Source organism: Danio rerio, chromosome 23, assembly GCF_052040795.2.
Source record: "Danio rerio strain M-AB ecotype USA chromosome 23, GRCz13ab, whole genome shotgun sequence".
NCBI classification, from domain to species: Eukaryota; Metazoa; Chordata; class Actinopteri; order Cypriniformes; family Danionidae; genus Danio; species Danio rerio.
In genome coordinates, this window is record NC_141043.1 from 28,514,589 (window position 1) to 28,538,310 (window position 23,722).

A 23,722-nucleotide genomic window follows, 5' to 3' on the forward strand; every position below is an offset into this window, starting at 1 on the left:
CTATTAACTTAAGAGCCTGAGAACAAGTTGGCTAATAGATTCAAAAGACTGACTCGTCAGATATAGGTCTACACAAGATGAATTATAGATCACAATTAACAACTACAGAGAGATGAGGTCCACTAGAAGATTCGGGATGGACTGGCCTGGAGCTCAGTCACAAGAATACACTGAAGCAGCTTTCAGCACACACCAGAGTGTGTGTGTGTGGTCACGTTATGTTTGTTTTGAGCGGTGTAGTGTTGACGGAGAGCTTTTCAGAAATGTTAATTAAAACGCCAGTGTGGATCATTTTTGTTCTAAAACATCATTTTGAAACAAAAACGTATTAGTGTAAACAGGGCCTAAAATTGATTTAACTTTTGGAAATCATCACCCCCACTTTGCAAACCACTGATTTAAAAAAACAGTTTACCTAATAACATTATCATGTATGACAGGATGCGCAAATGACATTCAAAACGTAAGTATCTTTATTTAAAAGAAATCGTTTTACTGTAAAAAAAAACCTCCATCAAAATCAATGAAGGACAATTTAATGGAACCATTAAATGATTAAATGTAATGACTCGTTTACAATGTATCTATAGCACCTTCTAAAATGTAAACATTGACAACTTAAGCATGTGTGTGTCCATTTACAGTAAGCAAGTGTGATATTTTCTTCCCAAATATGCATAGGACATAGTGATATACCTTGAGAATGCCTCAAATATATGCAATTTAAAGTCCATTCTGACAATTTTACTGACAACTGATTCATTGATTAATCATTGGCATTCCTAATGCAAACACATCTTTACTACAATTACAGGCCTATTTCCTTACCCTTTCTCTGGATGTACAGCAATAGCCCGTGGTTTGTCCAGCCCTTGAGAGATGACCACATAGCGGAAAGAGCCGTTGAGTCTGGCCACCTCAATTACATCAAAGCCTTGATCAGTCCAATAGATGTTGCCTGTTTTCCACAAAACAGTGCAATGTGTAAGATGGCTTATGTAATAATGTGCTGTTAATGGTGTTGTTTGCACATTTGCACACCTGCGATCCAGTCCACAGTGATTCCTTCCACACGTCCAATGCCATTGGTCACAATGTCCTCCCTCCACGTCTGGTCTCTCTTGGCTCGGCTAATGGTGCTCAGGCCCATGTCAACCCAGTAGATGGTGTCATTGTCTACAGAAAAAAAAACACCCAAGTTAGTTTTAGTTTGACTGAATTCTTGCATAAAGGGCCTAAAACTCAACACTAGAAGCAAAAAGTGTCACGTGAGACTATACCAATTTACATTATTACATAAATATTTTAAAATTATGATGAAATACCCCACAGTTTAATAGTATTACAGCTATATTTAATCATAAGTAATCATAAAACCATAGCAATCATAAAATAAATCTTAATTTTTGTTTTTATAATTTGAATAAATAATATAATAATATAATAACATAATAATAATAATAATAATAAAATAAATAAATAAATAAATATTTTTATTAAAAAATTTATAATAAAATAAAAATATTGATAATGATGACTACAAATAACAACAATAATAATAATAATCAATTTTCTCAATTCACAGACAGTTTGCAGGTCTGGAAAATGTTAATTTCAGACCCCGCTTGTACACAAATATATCTGTACACTCACCGGCATGGAAGTCAATGCCCACAGCAAGAGAGGTACCAGATACTGGTACCAGGGCATCAGATTTATCTGATGGGTCCAAAGGAATGCCACGGATGCCCTCATGCACAGAGTAGAGCAAAAACGAGCCCATTCCTTTATAAACAAGTGCAAAACATACAATGTTAAAATGTGCTCATATAAAAGCATATATTTATGAAGATTATGTTAGTAATGTTTGTAGGAGATCTTGCCTTCACAGGATTGTTGGCCGCTCTTCAGACTGTATCCAGCCGTACACATACAGGCTCTAGTAGAGGGTGAAGTTGGCAAGCAAAGCTGAGAGCAGTCGCCATTGTTCTTACTGCAGAGGTTGGTACCTAAAAGATATATTAAACAAACACATCCAATTATTTAATTTTTCATTACATTATTGGCATTATATTTTAGAATGATCTATGGCTTGTATAAATCTATAGGTAGAATTTATTCAAATGTACAAAGATATATTGTAATTTTGAATATTACTACTACTTTTCCTGACAATAGCAAAAACAACAACTACAGGATTATTATTTTAATAATAATAAAATATTAGTTATAATATTAATCTATATTAATCTATATTATATTATATATTATATATTATAATTACTATATTATTAATCTATATTATTTTTAAATATTATAATTTATAATAGCAAAACAATTCATTATCATTATTATTATTATCATCATCATGGTCAATATTATTGGATTTAATAATTACTAATTAAATATTCAATGAAAATAACACATTTTGAAAACTACAAAAAATTGTATGCTTGAAATAATCAATTAAATAATAATACAATAAAAAAGTAATAATAAAAACAATAATAATACTATTATTTAAAATAATTATATACTTCTATTTAAATTTATATTTTATTTATTTTACCTCTAAAAATTAGCTTTTTACCAAAAGAAACCTTAATTTTAGGTGTACATCATCAAAATACAACATAATTCGACAAAAATATCACAAACAGACCTATCTGATGCACGCTTTCATTGTAGATCTTCATATGCATCATGGGTGAGGTGTGATATCGCAGAACCTTCCAGTTGCCTCCATCGCTCTTGTCACACGTACCAATCTGATCTGTGCTCTGATCGGCCCACCACAACTTATCTCCTACACATAGAACAAACAAAAATAAAGGCCAGTGAGTCACTCTAAATGACATAATCATTTACATAACTTTGAAGTAGATACATTTGGATTTGAGGAAAAACGGCATTTTAAATTGTGCCCCTTTAAATGCAAAGGAGCTGCGGAGTATGCTATTCTGACACTCCAGAAACAACACAGCAAGCCAATCTCATGCAGATAAAATGTCAAAAAAAGTTGGTTGTTGTGTGGGAAGAAGAAGACAGGGTCGGCGATATAAGGTAAGTTGAAGTTTTTATTTTTATATAAGTGCACAACACCAGTAGCTGTGTGTGTGTGTGTGCTCTCTCCCTCCTCTCCCGACTGCTCCTCCCGTTCTCCTTAAGAAGGGAGTCTCTCCTGCCCAATCACTAGAATAAACAGGTGTTATTTATTATTTCTGATTGGCCTGCTGATTAGCCGCCGGGCTCTGAGCATGCACTCCCCCCTCATTGGGTGTTCGATCATGCTAACCTCTCCACAATCACACTATAGTAAATTTCACTTATCTTCCTAAAAACGTCAAGGTCTGTCACCTATTTATACAGTATACAGTACAGCCGCTCCCTATACGCAGACTGCATAGGGCCTAGAGGGGGGCACCATCTCGGCTGCTCAAAAAAATATTGATATTTATTAAGTAATATCAACATAAACTGAGTGTAAATAAAATACATATTAATAATATGCTGTTAAATACATTAAAAAATAATTGTATAATAGGCGAAAAAAAACATGACGTAATGTTTTTCCGTGTACACGCATAGCCGCGAGCACGCAGCCCGGTCGACTTATCTTTGCAGCTGCTAGCTACATATAATTATAATTGAAGCAGGTTGCAGCTCTATGCCCAGGAAGAGACAACACCTGTCTGGAGCCGAGAAGAGGAAAAAAGTACAAGATGAATCGCGTGCATCACTTTCAGGAAACTTCCATGAATCTTGAAAACATATTTTTGGTTGTAAATTAGTAAGTAAATTAGTGAGGCTAATGTTCAAACTCCTCCACAACTGCATCAAACCTGCCTTATTTGTTGTTGTTTACGTTCAGTTTCTTGCTTTGCTGCTGTGCATTATGCTTTTACCTATGACAGGACATGATCTATGACTTTTCGCGTTTGCCCCTCTTCCCCATGTTGCTGATAATTACACAAACTCAATTATTTTTATTAACTTACTTGTGCAATACTTTACAATTCTGTTTGCACACCAGCTACTGTACATATACATGCACTGCACAATTATTACACTGGATGTATTTTTATTATTATATAGTTATTATGTTATAAAATTATACATTATATAATTCTTTGCAGTTATCATTGTTTATTGTTTTGTTTATTTCTATACATTTCTTATTGCTGCTGTTGTTATTGCTTGTATCACTGCAATGACAATAAAGTGTCTTTAATCTTAATATCAGTGGATTGGTGTGTTTTTATTATGCCGGTTTTTCATTTTTGTACATTACAATATAAAATAACAAAACTGACTAATATTCTGTGTTTTCTGAAATATCAATAATATAAAATGAGTCAAACTACTGAAAGCCACAGGCCTTTTTATTGCATGAATTAATTAATGATTATTTTTATTGAATTTTAACAAAGTTTTTTGTTTAAAAATACACTCATTAATTCTTAAAAACCACAAATATCTTTGATTTATACTGACAGCAAGGGCCAGCTTTTGTCACCATAGATTAAAGTGCAGGTTAAATCCACATTTTGGTTATAGTTTAGACACATTATGAAGAGTGCTTGATTAACTCATTGTCTTAATGGTGTGTCATGAGTTTTTCTTCAAATGACTAATTTAAAGATTAAATGCTGAAATTTGTGGCATGACCAGAACTGCTCCAGAGACACCAGCAGCTGCACAGGTACAGACACAGGATGAAGCACTGAGGACCGTCCATCTCTACGGGTACAGAGAGGCTTTGATTCCTTACCTTTTGTAAATGTTTAAAATTAGGAATGTTTCTGCAGAACACATGTATAAATATTTGAATGTTTAAGTATAATTATGAGTGTCTATATGCATATATAAATAAATAAATAAGTACATGTTTAAACACATATGTTTGTGTGATTTTTTTCCACCACAGTATAATTTCACATAGGGCACCCTTTTGGCCAGCAGCGGCCCGGACAGTATAGTTCATAATAAAAGTGTGTTAATAAACAGCACAGCTCTGGTCACTGGAAAAATCAGTCAGAGAAGAGACTAAACTTCAGCCATATTAGCCACATAGCATGTTAAAAAAAGCACATGTAGTAAGCGAATTCTCAAAATTTGAGGTGACATTTTTGATTTAAATATGAGGTTGTTCTGAACTGGCCATTGTTGGGGGAAGCAGTCAGGTGTAAAAAAGATTTGGCACAAATATAACAATTTACTAATATTCTTTGGAACATTACCTTTATAAATTTATTTCAACCACAATTTCCTCAGTTGCTCAGGAGTTTTTGGAGAGTCATATGTTCATTGGTGCAGTATAAAAACAACTCTGGTGTTTGGAAACACACATTTATGGGGATTATAAAAAGTGGCTGCATTTTTACCATTGCTGGCCTTTTTTTACAAAGTGTTGACGCACATCTGTGTTCAAACACCTTACAAAGTGAATTTTACATATAAATTCACCTTAAAAAAAACTAGTCGTATGAGTTACAAATAAATTGTGACTTTGAGGCAATCTAACACAACAGACTTTATTCTAGCATTGGTGACTATAGCTTGGCGATTTTCTCTCACCCATGATGGCGAGGGCTGTAGCTTTGGTGAGTTTTCCTTTCACGCTTTCAATGACTTCCAACCCAGAGCCGTCCATCTTACAGTGGTTGATGGTGCTGTTCCTTGAGCTGATCCAGTACAATTGTTCTGAGTCGAAGTCAATGGACAAGCCTACCACAAGAATGAAAAAAAATCAATGTGTAAAGCATCATCTTTTAGCTTTGGGCAAACAAAAGGTATGTAAGACAGCTCACTCACCAACTGGGCCTTTCTGATTGGTGAACAGCAGTGTGTGGTTGGTGCCATCCATGTTGGCCATGCTGATGTTGTCTCCATCCAGCCAATAAAGTTTCCTGTAATTAAATATATTATGGATTGAATTTGTAGTTAAAAGATTAATATTGATAAAATAACATTCTTGTCATCGTACAGCTAAGGAATTCTAATATTGTAATAATTAATTGATTATTTTTATAACTAAATATTTAATGAAATACTACTACTACTATTACTACTACTACTACTACTACTAATAATAATAAATAATAATAAAAAAACTTTGAAGTTCAATATCTCAAAAGTATTCAGAACGCAGATAAAACCTTATAATTCTAAGGTGACGAAATTATGCCCATTATTAAATTTTCTGAATAAAAAAACATTAATTATTATTGTTTTATTATTTATTACTTTATTATGCAATTACCAGTTTAAATATATATATTTTTTAGGAATTACAATACAACAACATATACAAAATCATACACTAATATATGATAAAAACAAGCATAAAAACACAACATTAAATAATAAAAATGGAATATTGTGAAATAAAAATTAAAGGCATCCATAACATTAATATTTAATCTGACTTGTGATTTGGCAGTTGATGATTATTTAGAAGAAGCATAGTTTAAATATTAACGTCAAACAAAAGAAATAAACATTAATAAAACAAATAATCAAAAATCAGTCAAGTTTCTACAGTTTGCATCTCACTCCATTTATCAAAACCTAACCTGTATGGAAACTAGCATGCTAGTACATGTGGTTTAAACTAGCCACACAGCAAATGTTTGTTTATTTATTTACTTAGGTTTTAGTGCCATATCAGCAGCATTAGCTATATTCATGGCAAAAACATATATTAATAAATATACAATATATAATCATAAAATTTAATTAGTTTCTTAACAAACATCCATTGTAAAAACAAAACAAAAAAAGGTATACAAGTAGCAACAACACTAAAAAGAGTCATATACAATCTTTTTGTTTGATTAAAGATAAATCTTCTAAAAGTTCTTCGAAGGCACCTTTTCAAACATTTCACTTAAAATATTTCCTGAATAAAAATGTTCTCTAATATCATTTAAAAATACACATTCTATTAAAAGATGTTTTATCGTCAAAATATTCTTACACAAGTCACAAATAGGTCTTTCTTCCCCTTACAATAAATCTGCATGCGTAAGTCTTGAGTGTCTGATTCTGCATCTCGTATGTACAACCTGGTCATGTCTATTTCCACACGGCAAATGACTGAAAAGTGCAAATTAAGGGCACTCGTGAGCAGCGCCAACATTTCTCATTTACACCCTTTATAATCTCTGCCAGCAGCAAACTGGCACAACATCTGCTCCTCTCCATATGGAGCTTACTAAACAAGCTGAGAGGAAAAGAGGCTAACATGTCAAGAAAAAAGCTAATGCTAAGCCAAAACTATCAAATACGCATGTGTATATACTTGTACTGACCCCAGGATGGGATGCAGCACCAGACAGTGAGGTTTGTCCAGTCCTTGACCATGAATTACTGCATTCTTGAAAGAACCGTCCAGCCTTGCTACGTTGATCTGCTTCTTATTGGTGTCGTAGCTGGTCCAGAATAGGTTTCTGGAGATCCAGTCCACAGCTAGACCCTGAGCATTAGGGAGATCTGGCATGGAAAAAGAAAAAAAGGAAAGATGCAAAACAAATCTGATGCAACAATGCAAAGCTAAACTGTATTTTTATTTGTTTTTAATCCTCCAGGAAATGTGGGGATGTAATAGGACATATAATGTATGAATAATTTTAATGTAATTTATCCTTAAGGAAAATTTGACAAATATGCCCTATAGTTTAAACGCTTGGGTCACGGAATAATTATTTTTTTTTTACCATTTTAACATCTAATGACATCTCATGCTGATACAAACGGGTGTAAAAATAAAATTAAATAAATAAAAAGTTTAAATATTTTTTTTACTTTATAGAAAATATAAATGTCGATTTAATTTATTCTTGCTAAATAAAACAATTACTTAAATAATAATTCCTTAATAAATAATATTTTTAAAATGTGCATATACAATTAATTTGATTATAGGAAATTATTTTTTAATTATATTTAATTAGGTTTGTTGTTTATTTCTTTCTTTTTATATACACTTTTTATTACTTCAGCTAATTGCCAAGGATATGCTTATCAATTTAAGCTAATTGAAACTAAAATCCTAAAAATTCTTAAACAAAATAATTTAAAACAATCCACAAATAACAAATAACAAAAACAAAAAACATAAAATGACTTAAAGTCATGAAAAAAATACTAATCCAAACCATCAATAAAAAATATACCAGGTATTCAGTATTCAGTGACACTAAAGTAACCCTACTTCATACCACACATAATAAAAATAGGTCATTTATCTTTCTAAATAAAGACATTTATCCATTTTTACATTTTTATTTATAGTTTTGGGGCTAATATTTTCTCAGGATAAGAGAAGTTGAAACTTAAGCTATAATCTCACCAGCAGACACCACCGTCTCCACACCAGTGCCATTGATGAAGGCTCTTTTGATGGTCTGCGTGCGAACATCAGACCAGTAGATTCGGTGCTCCAGAGCATCATAATCCACCACAGTCACATTGTCAATGTCAGGGACAGTGAAGGAGATGATGTAGTTGTAATAGGGATTATCAATGTCAACCCCTCTGATCTCAATCTGACGAGCGTAAAGCAGGAACTGACGATACTCTGAACAGAAAAACCACAAGAGTCATCATCACTACAAATGTTAATGTAAACATCTGAAGAAATGAGCCAAACAAATCATTTTATTGATGGTTAATAAAACAGCATTTACTGTACATCACAAATATACGGTGCAGTGCTGGATGAAAGTTCAGATTTTGTTTTTTAAAAGTCATCTGTTATGTGTAAAAGTGCTATTTTATTATCATTAATCAGATTTTATTTTTTAAGTCAGAATCTGTTGCAATTTTATGTTTTTGTCACCTTTATCAGTTTTTATGCATATATTTGTAATTATAATTTTAGTTTTGAGGAAATAAACTAAACTACATGCCAATTACAGAAATCTTACTATCTAAAATATAATAATTCTAAAATATTTAATCTAAAACTATCAAAAACATTTTTTTAGTTTTTAATTTGCATTTAATTTTACTTCTTCAACTAAAGATTATTTAAACAACATTAAAACTATTTTTGTAGCTTTAGTTATTTCTATTCAGAAATATTTTTAGTTGTGCTGGTTGAAAGTCTCTTCACATTCCATTATTATTGATTAAAGTAAATAATCTAAATGTATGTATTTGTATTTTTATATTCTGGGTAAGGCAAAAACTAAAAACTGTTCATCCAATTAAATATTGTCGGACCAACAAATAACTCAATTAAGACAGGCATCTCAAACTGTCTGTCAACAAATTTAAATTTGAATTTCTACAGATACATCATTCGCGCGTACACGTGAAGCACGGATCTACAGCTGACAGAGAGACATCAGGCAAACTCTGCATCAACCTGAACTTCCTTCTGAAAGACCAGCGTGGCCTTGTTTCCATGAAAAGAAAGATTGCTTTTGAAAGGGCTTCTGCCAAAAATTCGGAAACTTTTCTAAACCCTGAATCAATATCAGAACTACTTTTGATTGTTGGAGGGAAATGTCGTTATGCAGTTTAAAACAACAACCTGAAGGATGACACCACGGCTGAAGTATTACTTTTAAACAGGTCTGTTTTAAAAGTATTTTAGCCACGCAAAGCTGATGTAGATTGTGTTCTTGTTTATGAATGAGTGTTGTTCAGCCACTGAAAACGTCCAGCAAAAGATTGGCTATTTTCAAGTTCATAAAGTACCTTTTACATCATCAATAATATAGTCAGTTAAATAGACCTAAGCTTTAATTTAGTTGTTCAAGTGTAAAAGGAAATGAAAACAAGCGATGTTCGAGGATCAGCGAGCAAAATTGAAAATGAGAAGTCACTTGTTGGCTTGGTAATGTAAGTGTTTTGTAAAAGGAAGACAGGATATTTCTGTTTTAGCACTGCTATTTTCTGCTATTATTTTGATTTAGTTTAATAACAAAACATAAGGCAATGTGCTCTTCCGCCTAACCAGCTTTACTGAGGTGAAGTTTGATTTTGATTCTTGAAGCCTGTCAACAACTGCGCTTGATAAAGTGCGTGTCTTTATAAAGTTTTCTAACTGGTGAATGACATGCTCTAGTGTTATATCTAATAGGTGCACGTTCATGACTTAAGGAGGCGTGGCTTTGGATGGCAGGGGAGGGACTGAAAATTTTGAAGCTATTATGCTGACGCTAGCATTCTGGCAGATCACCTACTGCACCTTTAACTATGTATAATAACCCTGGTTTGAGGCAAATATTTGAGCTTACATAAGCTTTATATTTTTGAGAAAACCCAATACTTTTTTTCAACAAAAAGAAGCAGAAAAAAACACATTATTAATTTTGTCATAATTATAAAACTAACAATTAAACATACATATAATGTGACATGGAAGACTGAAGAATAGTATTTACTAAAATGCAGAATTGCCTTCAAAGCATTAAGTGACATTTTAAAATATATTCCAATAGAAAACAGTTCTTTCAAAAGCTAATAATATATCACAGCAGTACTATTTTTACTCTACGTTTAATCAATCAAATGCAGCCTTGATTTATTTATTTACCATGATTAATGGAGACGACGGTCTTGTCTAAAATGCTGATGTGTTTTCTCCACACTGATTAGCCTGAAGAGAGAATGCAGAACCTAAAAGCATTTTCCACTCTCTAACATCAGTGTTAATTCATCAGTGCAGCTACAGGTCTTTCCTCCAATCACCCTGCTCTCTTCAGAGTCAGAATAAAGGCTGTGCTGCGGAATACTAAACACGGATCCTGCATCTGGGCGGCAAGACATGCCACGCTGCTCTTTTCTTGATTCTAAAACGAGATTTACAGCCCACACAAGAGCGCAGACATACTCTGAGCCAGAGCAAGAAAAACTGAGGGATCTAGTGCTAACGTGAGAGGAATCTGAAAGAAGGATGTGTCGAAAATTGTTTACAACCTGTCCTCAAGAATGAGACAATAATTAGATCATTTAAAAACATAGTAAATGGAAAAGTTACTGAAATAAGGGGTAAAAATAACTTTATATCTGAAATTCATAGTAAAAAAACACAGGAAGTAATTGAGTGAATTAAACATGACACTGCAAATAAGACTAAAGTTTCCACGAGTTGTTAATTGGACTAGATTATTATATTTAATGATATTTGATCACGTCTAGGGTTGTAACGGTATGAATTTTTCACGGTATGATAATCGTCTAAAACAATACCACGGTTTGACGGTTTCGCGGTATACGGTATGTTACAAATGTTACAAAATAATAGAACAGTGAAGCAAATTTGACTTTTTCCAAATAATATATTTTTAGTTACTATAAACAACACCACTTACAATGAACAAATAAAAAATTAAGAAAATAATAAATAATGTGTCAAAGTCCAAATAAAGTCCAAATAAACAAGGTGCAAATCCTCAGTAAAAAAATAGATAAATAGTAAATATTTACTATACTATAAATAGTTACGTAACGAAACTAGATTCAATATGGAACATCCTTAGGTTTTATGTGCCAGCATGGATATGGTTGTCTATGGATATGGATTTGGAAATGGTTGTCTGCAATGCAGATAAACAGCTGCATCTTCATTTGCGTCTTTTGAAAACAGCAAGAGCAGCAGTTCGTCTTTGCTGTGTCACTGTTTTGTCATGTTTCTGTGCTGCTGTGCATGCAAAAGTACTTAGTATAAGAATTATTTCATGCAAAACTTTTTTTTTGGCGTTTTATTTAGCCGCGCAAAAATGTATGCCTTTCTCTCATTCCGTGTTGTTCAAAAAGCTTGGTCCACAAACAAAAGCGAAACCTATGCTTATTGGTTGTGATATAGCGAGTTTGAACCAATCTGGGCATGGAGGAGGGACAATGCATCAATGTATCATGTCTGGTTTGTCCGGAAACACAGTGACGAGCGTTTCTTTGTCAAATCAGCGTTGTCAAATGTTGATGACGTAACCGCACTGATTCCGGAGCCGGAGCCTCTGAAAGTCGCGAATGTTATGTGATACAGCACTGGAAAGCTGAGATTCTCTTCTTTATGCCAATCTTTGAATTGTATGAATCGGATCAGCGGATCAAAAGTTATTAAACATTTAAGAGCAATACTTATTTTTAGCCGCGGGCGGCTGTCTCGGTCTTTAAGGGTTAAAACCGTTGATATGCAATTGTTCATGGTATGATAATCGTGCACGTTCAAATCGTGGTAAACCGTCATACCGGTATATTGTTACAACCCTAATCACGTCTTTAGCTGATTTAGTTTTTTACTTTTTACAATTTCAGCTAATAATCTGAAAAACAAACAAACAAACAAACAAACAAAAAATAAATATATTAAACCATAAAAAATAAAAAGAATAAAATGATTAATAAAAACTACAATAATTATTCAGTGACACTAATGTAAAGGCTTGTACACACCGGGACACTTTTGTTTTTGCTTTCTTTTTGACTTTAGTTTTTTTTAGATGTTTTTCTACATTCGAAAGCAGGTGATTTTCATCGGTGTTAAATAGAGTGAACACGCAAAACCACCCCCTGACATTAGTTGGCGTTTAATGAACTTGCAAATAATGATGAAAAGTGAAATTAAACTCACCATCAAATACTATTAGCTACTCTCCACTCCTACTGACATAATTGTGGTTGCGGTTATCATACAGCTCTTTGTGTTCAGACACTAATAAAAAAGAAGCTCCACATTCTTGCCTTGGTGCATCATTTTGTTCAATGAATGAAAGTGAAAGTGGAATCACCTGCACTGTTTTGTGCTTGAATGTCACTTAATAGTGTTTACTGTTACTTTAGTAGCTCCAGGCACTTAAACTAAAATAGCTATCTGATTTGTGAAAAAGTTTTTGACGTGGCGGGTCAAAAAAAAAAAAAAAGGCGTTTCTTTAAAAATGACACTTTTATGGCTGGCGTTTTGCACAATCACGTTAGCGCCCTTTGTTTAGTCATTAGGTGTTAAATGTCAATGAAAAAAAAATGAGAGCAAAAAGCATCCTGGTGTGAACGGGCCTTTAAGGCTAATTTATACTTCTGCGTCAAGCGCACGCATATGCTACGGCGCAGCCTACGCATGGAAGCATAGCCCTCGCCGTGGCCGCTGGCAGTGCTGAAACGCACCTCTCAAAAACTGTAACTTCACGTCGCAACAACGTGTAGCGCAAGCTCTGTGATTGGTTGGCTTGGTAGCACTGAGTTGGTTGCTGTGGGGGGGAGTGAGAGCCAAGAGAGCCAGATGCAGCAAGTGTTTACAAATGAGTCCTGTGAATGAGCTCTGGATGGAGATTGTTGTTTCGTATTTACCTTATGGTTACAGTTAGAAATTCGACACAGAGGAACATAAACACCTCACTGCCAACTAGCGTTACGGAAGTGTCATTGCACAGCAACAGAAACAGCAGAATCATACATGCACAGCAACGCGCAAGGCAGATGCCGTGGGTCATGCCGATCACTCGATGCACATTAAACCAGACTTAACACTACATAATACAAACATACTAACGGATGAACATTTAAGGTGAAGTAATACGGAAATGCTAATAGATTTAGCTATATGCTAACACAAACAATACCCTGCAAGGAGGACTGTAGTGGTGCAAATTAGCTTATTAATCACTCAAATCTGAACTCCAGATTTACACAACTTTCTATTAGAAATTCCTAGTAAACAAACACAAAGTAATAGAGTGAATAAAACATGAAATAGCAAATAAGACTAAAGTTTCGACAAGTTTTTAATTGGATTGTAGATTATTTTTTTTTATATTTAATTTTAAATTAAATATTTGATCACGTCTTTAGCTGATTTTGTTTTTTACTTTTTATTATTTAAGTTAGTAATCTGAAAAACAAACAAACAAAATATAAATACATTAAACCATAAATAAGCTTCCTAATCACTTTAATTTGGACTACAGACTTAGGACTTGTTTGAAATAACTTACTAGCATATATCTACAGGTAAAATCCGCAATATTAAACATACGTCTACATGTATTTCTGTATGATAAAATAAATTGGATTCGATTTTCCATTACGTTGGATTAAAATGGAAATTATTTATATGGAGCAGCTATAGTAGCACTTGATGGATAAAGCTATTGAGATCATGTGATGTATTTTGATTGAAATGGTTATCGTGGAATATTGCCAACTATTTTTTTTTTCATCACAAGGTACATTAGTCATATTGTTCCCGAGGCTCAAACAGCAGAGAATGTTGCTTGCAATGCCAAGGTCATGGGTAACATAATATACTGTGCTGTACTCTGTAATTAGAGAATCGGTATTCCAGCAAGAAACAAAAAAAAAAAAAACATGAGATTTGATTGGATCCAGCAGCCTACCATAGCAGGTGTGTTTGTCTGCCTTGAGCTTCATGAGGTGTGGACAGGCACAGGAGAACGTTTGGTTGTAGTTAATGAGGCACAAGTGAGAACATGGACCCTTCCCGTCATTTGCTGCACATGGGTTGGGAGCTGCAAAGAAAGAAGTGCATGTTAACTAGTGTTATTTTAATTTAGCATTTTGCGAAATATAAGTCACATATAAGTTAAATAATATTACATTGTTGTGAGAAAAAAAGCAGAGATGACAAATCAGCTTACAAAAAAATTATAATAATAAATAAATAAATTAGCCATTCATTCAGACACATTCACAGAAATCTTTAAATTATTTGGCTTAACTACTATATATGTAAAATCAGGGTGCTGCATAACATTTATTAATATATTAAACTACGCTTTAATTTGAATTAATATTAATTTTTAATTAAAATTTTTCATTTTTATCTAAAGTTTTAAGAAATGTGTTGTTTGGTTTTCGCAGTGTTTTTTATTTTTACATTTCTATTTAGCTGTAATTTTTTTTAGATACAATAATTTTAGTACTTATATTCCTATTACATTATGCTCCAAAAACAAACCTTCTAATCGTGATTGTACTGTACTGATTTAATACATCTTTAAAATGCTAACATAACAGCAGTTATGTTAACTAAAGATTTTAAATTTGTAAATATTTCTTAAAAGATTAATAAAAATTCATTCAAAGATTTTGTTCCATTTGCAATGCTTACAGATGGAACAAAATAGGGATGCTCAAAATAACCGATTAACCGTTAACTAAAAGGGTGCGTTTTTAACCAATTGATGGTATTAGTATTATCGGTATTGGTATCAAACTTTCAATTTTTAAAGTTTGGCTGTATAAGGGGCTGATCACACCGAATGCACTTTTTGCATTGAGAGGGGCATCTTTTTAATAGTTTACTAACGCCCGCAAGTGTTTTGCACACTGCTTATGCGCTCCTCACGTTTTTGCCCACTGTTTAAAGTTATCCAGGGCTGTATCAATATACAAATCTTAAATTTTACGATATTATTAAATAGTACAATTATAACAACATAAAAAGTGACACTTCTGCACAATCAATACCTAGCTGATTCAGTCGTCGCCTAGTGACATAAAAAAAGAGCACCTCACATTTTTATTTATTATCAACAAGATAAAGGCAGTGTGATGCACCTCGCGTTTTTGGAACGTAAAATCGTGTTCGCTGTGATCTGCCCCGAAATGTGCAACTGCAACATATATTTGTTAATTTGCGGGACGGTAACACATGCAACCAAACATGCCTACAGACATATTTTGCCAAAATAGCAAAACGGAAGTTGAATAATGCAGTATGACACAGACGAGTTCATGCCAAACCAGCGCTGATGCTGATCGCCTCCTGGATCTGCGTCATAAACACAACAAATAGGCTATAGTTTTGATGATTTAGTGCACAACCAGCAAACCAACCTTTTTTTCCATTCGGAAAATTACAGTTATTAAGTGTTTTTATAAAATATTCATTTTTAAATTGCATTTTTAAACGAATCAAACAAATCCAAAGATTTTCCTGATTTTTGCATAACGATAACTCCAAACAGGCATTTATTTTACAGCTTATAAAACATGCATGCAAATTAATGCAATATCATATGTACAAAACAAAACTGTTTACAAACAGTCAACATACGCGCGCGTTGTCATTGTTTGTCATTACATGCGTGCGCTCATGAACAGCGAGTGAGAGAAAAAAAAAGCTGAAGCTCAGAAAGTAGAACCAGACACTCAAGACATAATCTTTAAAATAATGATTTTGTACTTAAATGTAAAAAGGTTTTGTGGTATAATTATAGCAGCAGGGCATTAACTAAATGCTTATTTTCCATGGATCGCTCGCTTTAAGGTAGCCCCCTATTATTATTTGACGGAAGACAAAAAACATACGGAAAAAACAACCTATGGCTGTTCTTAAAAAGGATCAGTCAGTGTTTTTTGTTTTTTAATCTAAACTCGTCATTTAAGTGAAATATATCTAGGGCAGAACTGTTTATTTTATTATTTTTATTTAGTTTATTCTTTTTTTTCTATGATGTTGGAAAAACTGCAGGTGCTTGAAAATGTTCTGTTGTTAATATCTTCGCGATGTAAAATAAATCAGTATTTTATGCAATATTTATGTGTCAGAAACAAAATAGACACAATTTTATTTTTTTAATTAAATAATAATTTAAACCAATTAATGGTTAATATTCGATTAACGAGCAGTGGTTGTCAGTTAGCAAAATTAACACAAATGGGCATTCCTAAGCAAAACACGTGCAAATAAAGAGCCGTCTTTATTTCAATGTATTTTTTTTTAACCAACTCCTGCTGCTTCTCACCCTGAGGTTGTCTGGATGGATGAAATACTTGAAGGTCAAACGGCTGAGTGTTTGTTCTCTGGACCACAGTCACGTTGTGTCCCGTCCACTTGTTGGCCCTCGCCAGAGTGTTGGTTCGCCAGTCTGTCCAGTACACCTCTCCTCCATACAGGGTGACGGCGAAAGGGTGAGACAAGTGTTCATGACCTCGCAGCACCTCGATCAGGCCCGAACCATCATAAGCAGCAGAGTAGATGGCATCAGATCTAAAGATGTTCATTTTTAGAAAAATCGCATACATCACATTATGTAAGTTACTTTATATGTTAGTAGCAATAAAGTGTGCATACCTGGCATCAATCCACAGGATACGGCGCTCGAGGTAGTCAACAGTGAGGCCGTTGGGCCAGCCACCAATACCAGTCTCTTTGTGAATAGTGCGACGACCCTCCCCACTCATAGATGCAGCTTCTATCCTGGGTGAGCTCGCGTCCCAGTCTGTCCAGAACAGAATTCTGGAGGAAGAGACATTACTTGTACCAGCATCTTTTTTTATTTAGTTTTTTTTGCTTGTTTGCTTGTTTGTTTGTTTAAAATAAAGATTCCAGTTAACTGACAAAAAAAAAAAAAAAAAAAAAAAAAACTCATAAATAATTTAATTACTTGCTTATTAAAGGAACTCTGTATTGACTACTACTGGATAAAATAGTGATTTGAAAAAAACTCCTGAATGAATGATTCAATGACTCACTCACCCTGTAATAAAGGCTTAATTTGCTTTACTGCTGGATCTTTCAAATAAATGATTTGATGACCATCTCACAAAGATTTCAATTCAATAAATCAGTAGATCTGAACTTCAATTAACTCAAATTACTTCATTACGGGATGCATCAGTGCTTCTGAACACATCTCTTTACATGATGGTTCAATAACTCATACAAAAAGAGAGTTCCGTCATTAAAGGAATGAATCAGTAGTTTTGACCAAATCTGTTGAATGAATTATTTAAAGACTCAATCAAGACTTCAATTGCTTCATTACTGAATAAATGAGTGCTTTTGTGGGAATTTAAATGAGTTAACGATTCAATATTTACGAACATAGACTTGTAATTCTGCAAATAAACAATGCTTTTGAATTAATCTCTTAAGTGAAGGATAAACTGATAAATAATTAAGCAATTTATTCATTGCCGGATGAATCCTTGCTTAGGAGCAAATCACTTGAATGATTCAATGACTTAATAAGATATTCCATTACCAGAGTACTTCTGTGACTTTTGTAACACAAATAATTGTACTGCATGACTGAAAATACTGTGCAGCTCTTTCATACCAACATGTCAACTTGTTTTTTCTGAGTCAAACACAGCTCTTAGGCGTTTGCAATAGGATGATGAGAGTCTTTGAATTGTTATCTTTTAATGACTCTATACTTAAAAATTTTATTCTGTCATTAATATCATTAAACAACAACATCAAAAGGCTGAATGTGTTTTACCCATCTCTCGGGTCGAGTGCAATGGCACGTGGATGCTCCACCTCTCCAGCTAGCAGGGTTGTGCGCATGGTACCATCCAGCTTGGCCACCTCGATCTGATCCAGGTTACTTTCCACCCAGTAGATGTTTCCCGCAATCCAGTCCACTGCCAATCCCTCTGGGGTGGCCAAACCATACTGGATCACCACCTCAAAACTGGTCAGAGCTGAAACACAAGACATGGAAAATTTATATATTTATATATACACACTACCGGTCAAAAGTCAGGGGCCAGTTTTATTGTTTTATTTTCATTGTGTTCATCAAGGTGGCATTTATTAAATGTAAAAAAAGTTACATTGTTAAATATTTGTTAAAATTTTAAGTAACTGCAAACTTAATGTATGTAGTTTCAAATAAAATTAATACTAAAGTCATTATTTCTTTTATTACCATTTCCATTAATAATAATAATAATAATAATAATAATAATAATAATAATAATAATAATAATAATAATAATTAATATTAGAGTGATTTCTGAAGGATCTTCATTCTGGAGTAATGAAGCTAAAAATTCATCTTTAAAATCACTGGAATTTTTATTTATAGTGCAATAACATTTCACAATTTTACAATTTATATTGCATTTTTTTGATGAGTTAAATGCAGCCTTGGTACGATAGGGTCAATACACAATGCCATCATTGCTTCATCAATCACAACCCCAGAGAGCAGTGACCGTCAGACAGTTTATCAAGGATGCACTGCTGGTTCGGGTCTCACTATAGTTGTTAAACTTGATATTTAATTCATCTCATCTCTATCTTGTCTACTGAATTTATCAGGCAATGTGTCGCTGTGTCAGTACACTGCTTCAATTTTTCGCTTTTATGCTTGTACTTAGTAATTTTAGCAAAAACCTTGAATACTGTTGATTGTGCACCTTTTTTACCAACTAAGTTTGTCGACGCTATTACACTGACACAGCTCACTCTGCCTATTCATGCCAGAGTTGCGCAGAAATATTGATTGACAGGTGGCAATGTGTGTGTAACTTGGTTATGGGTAAAGACCATGCGGGTCAGGTAGTTGAAACTGTAGGCTACAATTGATTAATTTGTTATGAATTAATAAAATATTTATAAATAATTAATTCATCGCAGCCTACGACAGCGATGCCATCGTTCATTGCGATGTTTCACATTAGACATCGTACAATGCCAAATTGGTCAACATCGCTCAACCCTAAGTCTTTGTAAGCACGATAAGCTTATTTTAAAACATTTAAAAATTGTACTGACGCCAAACTTTTGCCCAGTAGTTTATAAAACACTTCAGTGTAAGTTAATCTTTTTACCTACTACAAATTAAATAGGTCACAGTATTGTAGCGTAAATATAAATGATAAATTTGCTAATAATAATGAACATTAATACATGTAAACATAACAATGTACATAAAAATGTGTATTTAATCAAACACTAGTATTATGATATTTGATAAAGTCTAAATGTAACATTATTACATTATTCGTCCTTAAAACAATTTTTAAATTTACTTGCTGTAAAGGTAGACCAAATGGAAAAATAAATGAAAATGAAAAAGCTACAATTTCACACTGAAAAAAAAAAACTAATTAATTAAAAAAGGTATTAAAATCATATCATGCTTAGTCTTCAAATAATGCTTAGTCTTTTTACTGTTAGTCTGTTATTTATCTGTAAGTGCATGTAAAAGTTTTGTTCTAAAAAATTTTCATGCATTTTACAATAGCATCAAACAGCCTCCTTAAAATAGAAAACTGCAAACTAGAAGCTTTTTTGCCAAAAGTCAGTATATTGAATAAAAAAAAAATCATTTGATTGCTTCCAGGCTGAAAGCCATACAAGTCGAAGCTGCAATAAATATTCCCCCCACACTGAGCTACAGCCATGTGGAAGAAAAAGGAAAAGAAAAAATCATTCTCAATCAAGGCTAGCAGTTCTCTGATCTGTGTGAGAGAGAGAGACACTCATACAGAGCAGTAATTAAAGGTCCAGAACAGCTTTCTGTTGGGCTGGAAACAGCAAAGCCTCTCAGACGGGGGTTGAGAAACAACACTTTGTTACCTTGTTTTAGCGTTGGCAGCCTTTACAGCCATATTTTTACTCTGTCAAAGACGACAGCAGGGATCTAGAACTTGGACAGTGGTATCGTATCTATGGAAAGAGCTGTTCAGAGAGAGGTAGGTGTGTGTTTGGAAGCAGCATGGTGTTTCTGACACTTTACTTTTACTCTGCCTTTAGTCACGCAAACTAGGAATGAGTCAAATGGGTAAAGACAGAGAGATCCTGTGCTAGAATCACACACAGCCTCAGTTAGACACACGCTGTGGTTTTGTGAACCAAAAGCAGTTGTAATAATTACTGACTACATTGGTATGCTGAAAGACACAGAACAATGTGGGAAAACACTGAAAAACAACAAAGCTGATGCGAAGCTTTAAAAGAAGAGAATACAGTTGAAGTTCCTTTACCCCAAACTTTATTGTTAACTTTAAAAATGCATTTGTTTCATTTTCTTAACAATTAGATTAAAACATTGATGCTATATACTTTTAATTTAAACATTTACTGTAAGAAAAACATAGCATCTTTTAAAGCAATATAGTTCTAAATAATATTTTTTTATTTTAAATTAATAAGCAAAGTCATCAGTTGTGATATCACCTATTGCAATTGACAGCATGTAGCTGTAAGCTTAATTTTACCAAGAATAAACAGCGATCATTTTGGTTTAGGAACATCCACTCTTGCAGGACATTTCTAGAACACTAATTTACCTCCGTTTTCTGACAGCTTTCCCCGATAGATCTTGTCTTCTACCACATCGGTCCAGTAGAGGGAGCTCTGGTTGAAGTGGAAGTCCAGGGCAATGGTGTTGCGCAGTCCGGGCACCAGCACACTGAACTCACCCTTGTACAAGTCAATCCGACGGATCTCATGTCGGTTGGAGAAGATGATGAAGGGCTTGAATGGATCTAAAAAACAAGGACAGGAAAATATGTCATTTTTTCAGTCCAGAAAGCCACAAGACAGAACAAAAGATTACAATTTGGAACACAACAATAATCTATCCATTTAAATCTTCTTCAACAAATCTGTAGGACATTCAGCTCCACAAAAGACAAAACATGATTAAATAATTAGCAAAAGTTCTCCAAATGACCTCTGCACTGATTTTTTCATTTACATATGTTTTTATGAATTTGTCTTTTGTGCAGCTTTTAGTTTTTCTCCTTTCTGGAGTGAATAAAGTGTCATGGTCAATATCAATTTGTAAATACTTTCAAAAGTATCTTAATGTTCTCCATCACTGCATTTATTTCAACAAAGATATATTGAAAAAGTAACAGTGAGATGGCAGATTTAGACGTCATATACTATAGATAATGTTTTAAATTGGTTCTAATTCACAAAGTCCAGAAAGTCACAAGACAAGACAAGATCAATTAAAAATAATAAATAAATTGCAAAAATGATAATGAAATGAAAATTAATTATTAAGGGAATAAAAAGTAACTAAAAGGGAATTATTTACTCATCCTCATGGCATTTGTTTTGGAATACAAAAATATATGTGCTTTATATGAATTAAATGTACATGTCTTCAAAATATGCTTTTGGGAAAAAAAAAAGCAAAGAAAAAAATTCAGGATTTTGTCCATTAAAAAAATCTGATTAAAAAAACCTATGGTTCTAGCTGAGGAACACTTTTTTATCTTTTATTTTTAGAAAATGACAGATTGTTTAGCTATAAGGTAAGACCCCGACAGTATTACTCAGCTGGGATCATTTGAAGCCCTTTGAAACTGCAGATTGGTTCAACAGTTTGAGCACTTCTGTGATCTACTATATGAAGATACAATATAAAATACATACATTTGTATATAAAAATATACAAAAATCCTGAATGTTTTTCTTGAAAACCTCAACTAACTTATCTTAGATGACAAAAGAGTGAGTAAAATATCACTAAATGTTTCCTTCTAGAAGTAAACGAATCAATGAAAACAACAGGGATACTGTAATACCTCAATCATTTTTCTTTCTTACCCGTGCTCTTGCAGCTCTCTCCATCAGGCCCGAGTGCCCAGCCCTCATAACAAGCACACTTGACTGTGGCCTTCTCCTGCACACAGCGCTGGCTGCACTTCAGATGCTTGGCGCAAAAGCTCTGGATCTGGCAGGTCTTGTTGTCAGTACCCAGCTCCATGCCAGCTGGGCAGGAGCACAGGACGCCCTCACCGGGAGCGATGGTACAGTTATGGCTGCAGCCTCCATTTTCCACCGTGCAAAGATCTAGGAGAGTAGAGAAAGAGACAGAAGGGAAAGTCGGGATTGAAAGGGTGTTTGTGAGTAACAAGACTGTTGAACAAAAAAGGAAATAAACAATGGAGAGAACATTCTTATTTTATTTGAATCCGAGCCTGAAATTTGTGTGCGTCTCACGCTAATGGGAAACACAAGTCGAGTTAGCTTTGTGCAAACTGTGAAAGATTTAAAGGAATAGCTTTCACAAAAATGACAGTTGGGGAATTATTTACTCACCCTCATGGCATTCGTTCTTGGAACACAACAATATCTAAGCTTTTAAATCATCTTTTACCAGATCTGTGGGCGGTCGAGATCCATAAAAGGCTAAATGAAATGAAATTATATAAAAAGCAGTCCGTATGGCTTCTGGACTGTATCATCAAGACTTCTGGAGCTGTTATACAAAATAGTGAGAACAAATCACTTGGAACCAATCTTCTAGAATTTAATTTTTTTTAATTAAATTTTTGTATTTGTACGGATGTATAAATAACAAATAATAACTTGACGTTTAGTTGATCATTTGGTATCAGAAGTGGCTTATTTGAAAAGCAAATGCCTCTAGATGGCACTTATTTTATTTAAAAAAAATATGATCATGTCTTGATTTTTAATTATTTAATGAGGCAGTAAGGTCTGACTTTGCTTATACAAAAGTCTTGTCACCTAACAGAAATAATGATCAGTATAGAATATACTGAAAAAGTCATGCTGCAGTGGAAAAAGAATTAATATTGTGCAAGACTCATCAAGATTCTTTGGATTCCTTTTCAATGCCTCCTCTTTCATCTTACCCCAGATATGCTCAATAATGTTCATCTCTGGTGACTGGGCTGGCCAATCCGGGAGCACCATGACTTTCTTTGCTTGCAGGAACTTTGATGTGAAGGCTGAAGTATGAGGAGCACTACCCCGCTGAATAATTTACCCTCTACTATGGTTTGTAATGTAACAGGCAACACAAATGTCTTGACACCTCAGGCTGTTGATGTTGCCATTCACTCTGCAGATCTCTCACACACCCCTTACTGGATGCAACCCCAAACCATGATTTTTTCCTTCACCAAACTTGACTGATTTCTATGAGAATCTTGGGCCCATGCGGGTTCCAATAAGTCTTCAGCAGTATTTGTGATGATTGGAATGCAGCTCAACAGATGATTCGACAGAAAAATCTACCTT

The 23,722-nt window shown here is 33.8% G+C and overlaps 1 protein-coding gene across 2 annotated transcripts in view; it reads right to left on the reverse strand.

Moving 5' to 3' along the window:
- Window positions 1–23,722, reverse strand: part of lrp1ab (low density lipoprotein receptor-related protein 1Ab) — a 223,510-nt gene that overhangs the window by 65,528 nt on the left and 134,260 nt on the right. For both annotated transcript variants that reach the window (XM_087307138.1, XM_087307137.1), the window contains exons 23-37: window positions 22,280–22,525; window positions 21,007–21,204; window positions 18,204–18,408; window positions 17,051–17,215; window positions 16,722–16,966; window positions 14,349–14,480; window positions 8,354–8,581; window positions 7,314–7,494; window positions 5,815–5,909; window positions 5,578–5,727; window positions 2,663–2,806; window positions 1,884–2,009; window positions 1,654–1,785; window positions 1,042–1,176; window positions 829–958 (exon numbers count right to left, since the gene is read on the reverse strand). In XM_087307138.1, coding sequence (XP_087163264.1) covers window positions 829–958; window positions 1,042–1,176; window positions 1,654–1,785; window positions 1,884–2,009; window positions 2,663–2,806; window positions 5,578–5,727; window positions 5,815–5,909; window positions 7,314–7,494; window positions 8,354–8,581; window positions 14,349–14,480; window positions 16,722–16,966; window positions 17,051–17,215; window positions 18,204–18,408; window positions 21,007–21,204; window positions 22,280–22,525 — 2,512 coding nt within the window. The remainder of the gene's footprint in view (window positions 1–828; window positions 959–1,041; window positions 1,177–1,653; window positions 1,786–1,883; window positions 2,010–2,662; window positions 2,807–5,577; window positions 5,728–5,814; window positions 5,910–7,313; window positions 7,495–8,353; window positions 8,582–14,348; window positions 14,481–16,721; window positions 16,967–17,050; window positions 17,216–18,203; window positions 18,409–21,006; window positions 21,205–22,279; window positions 22,526–23,722) is intronic.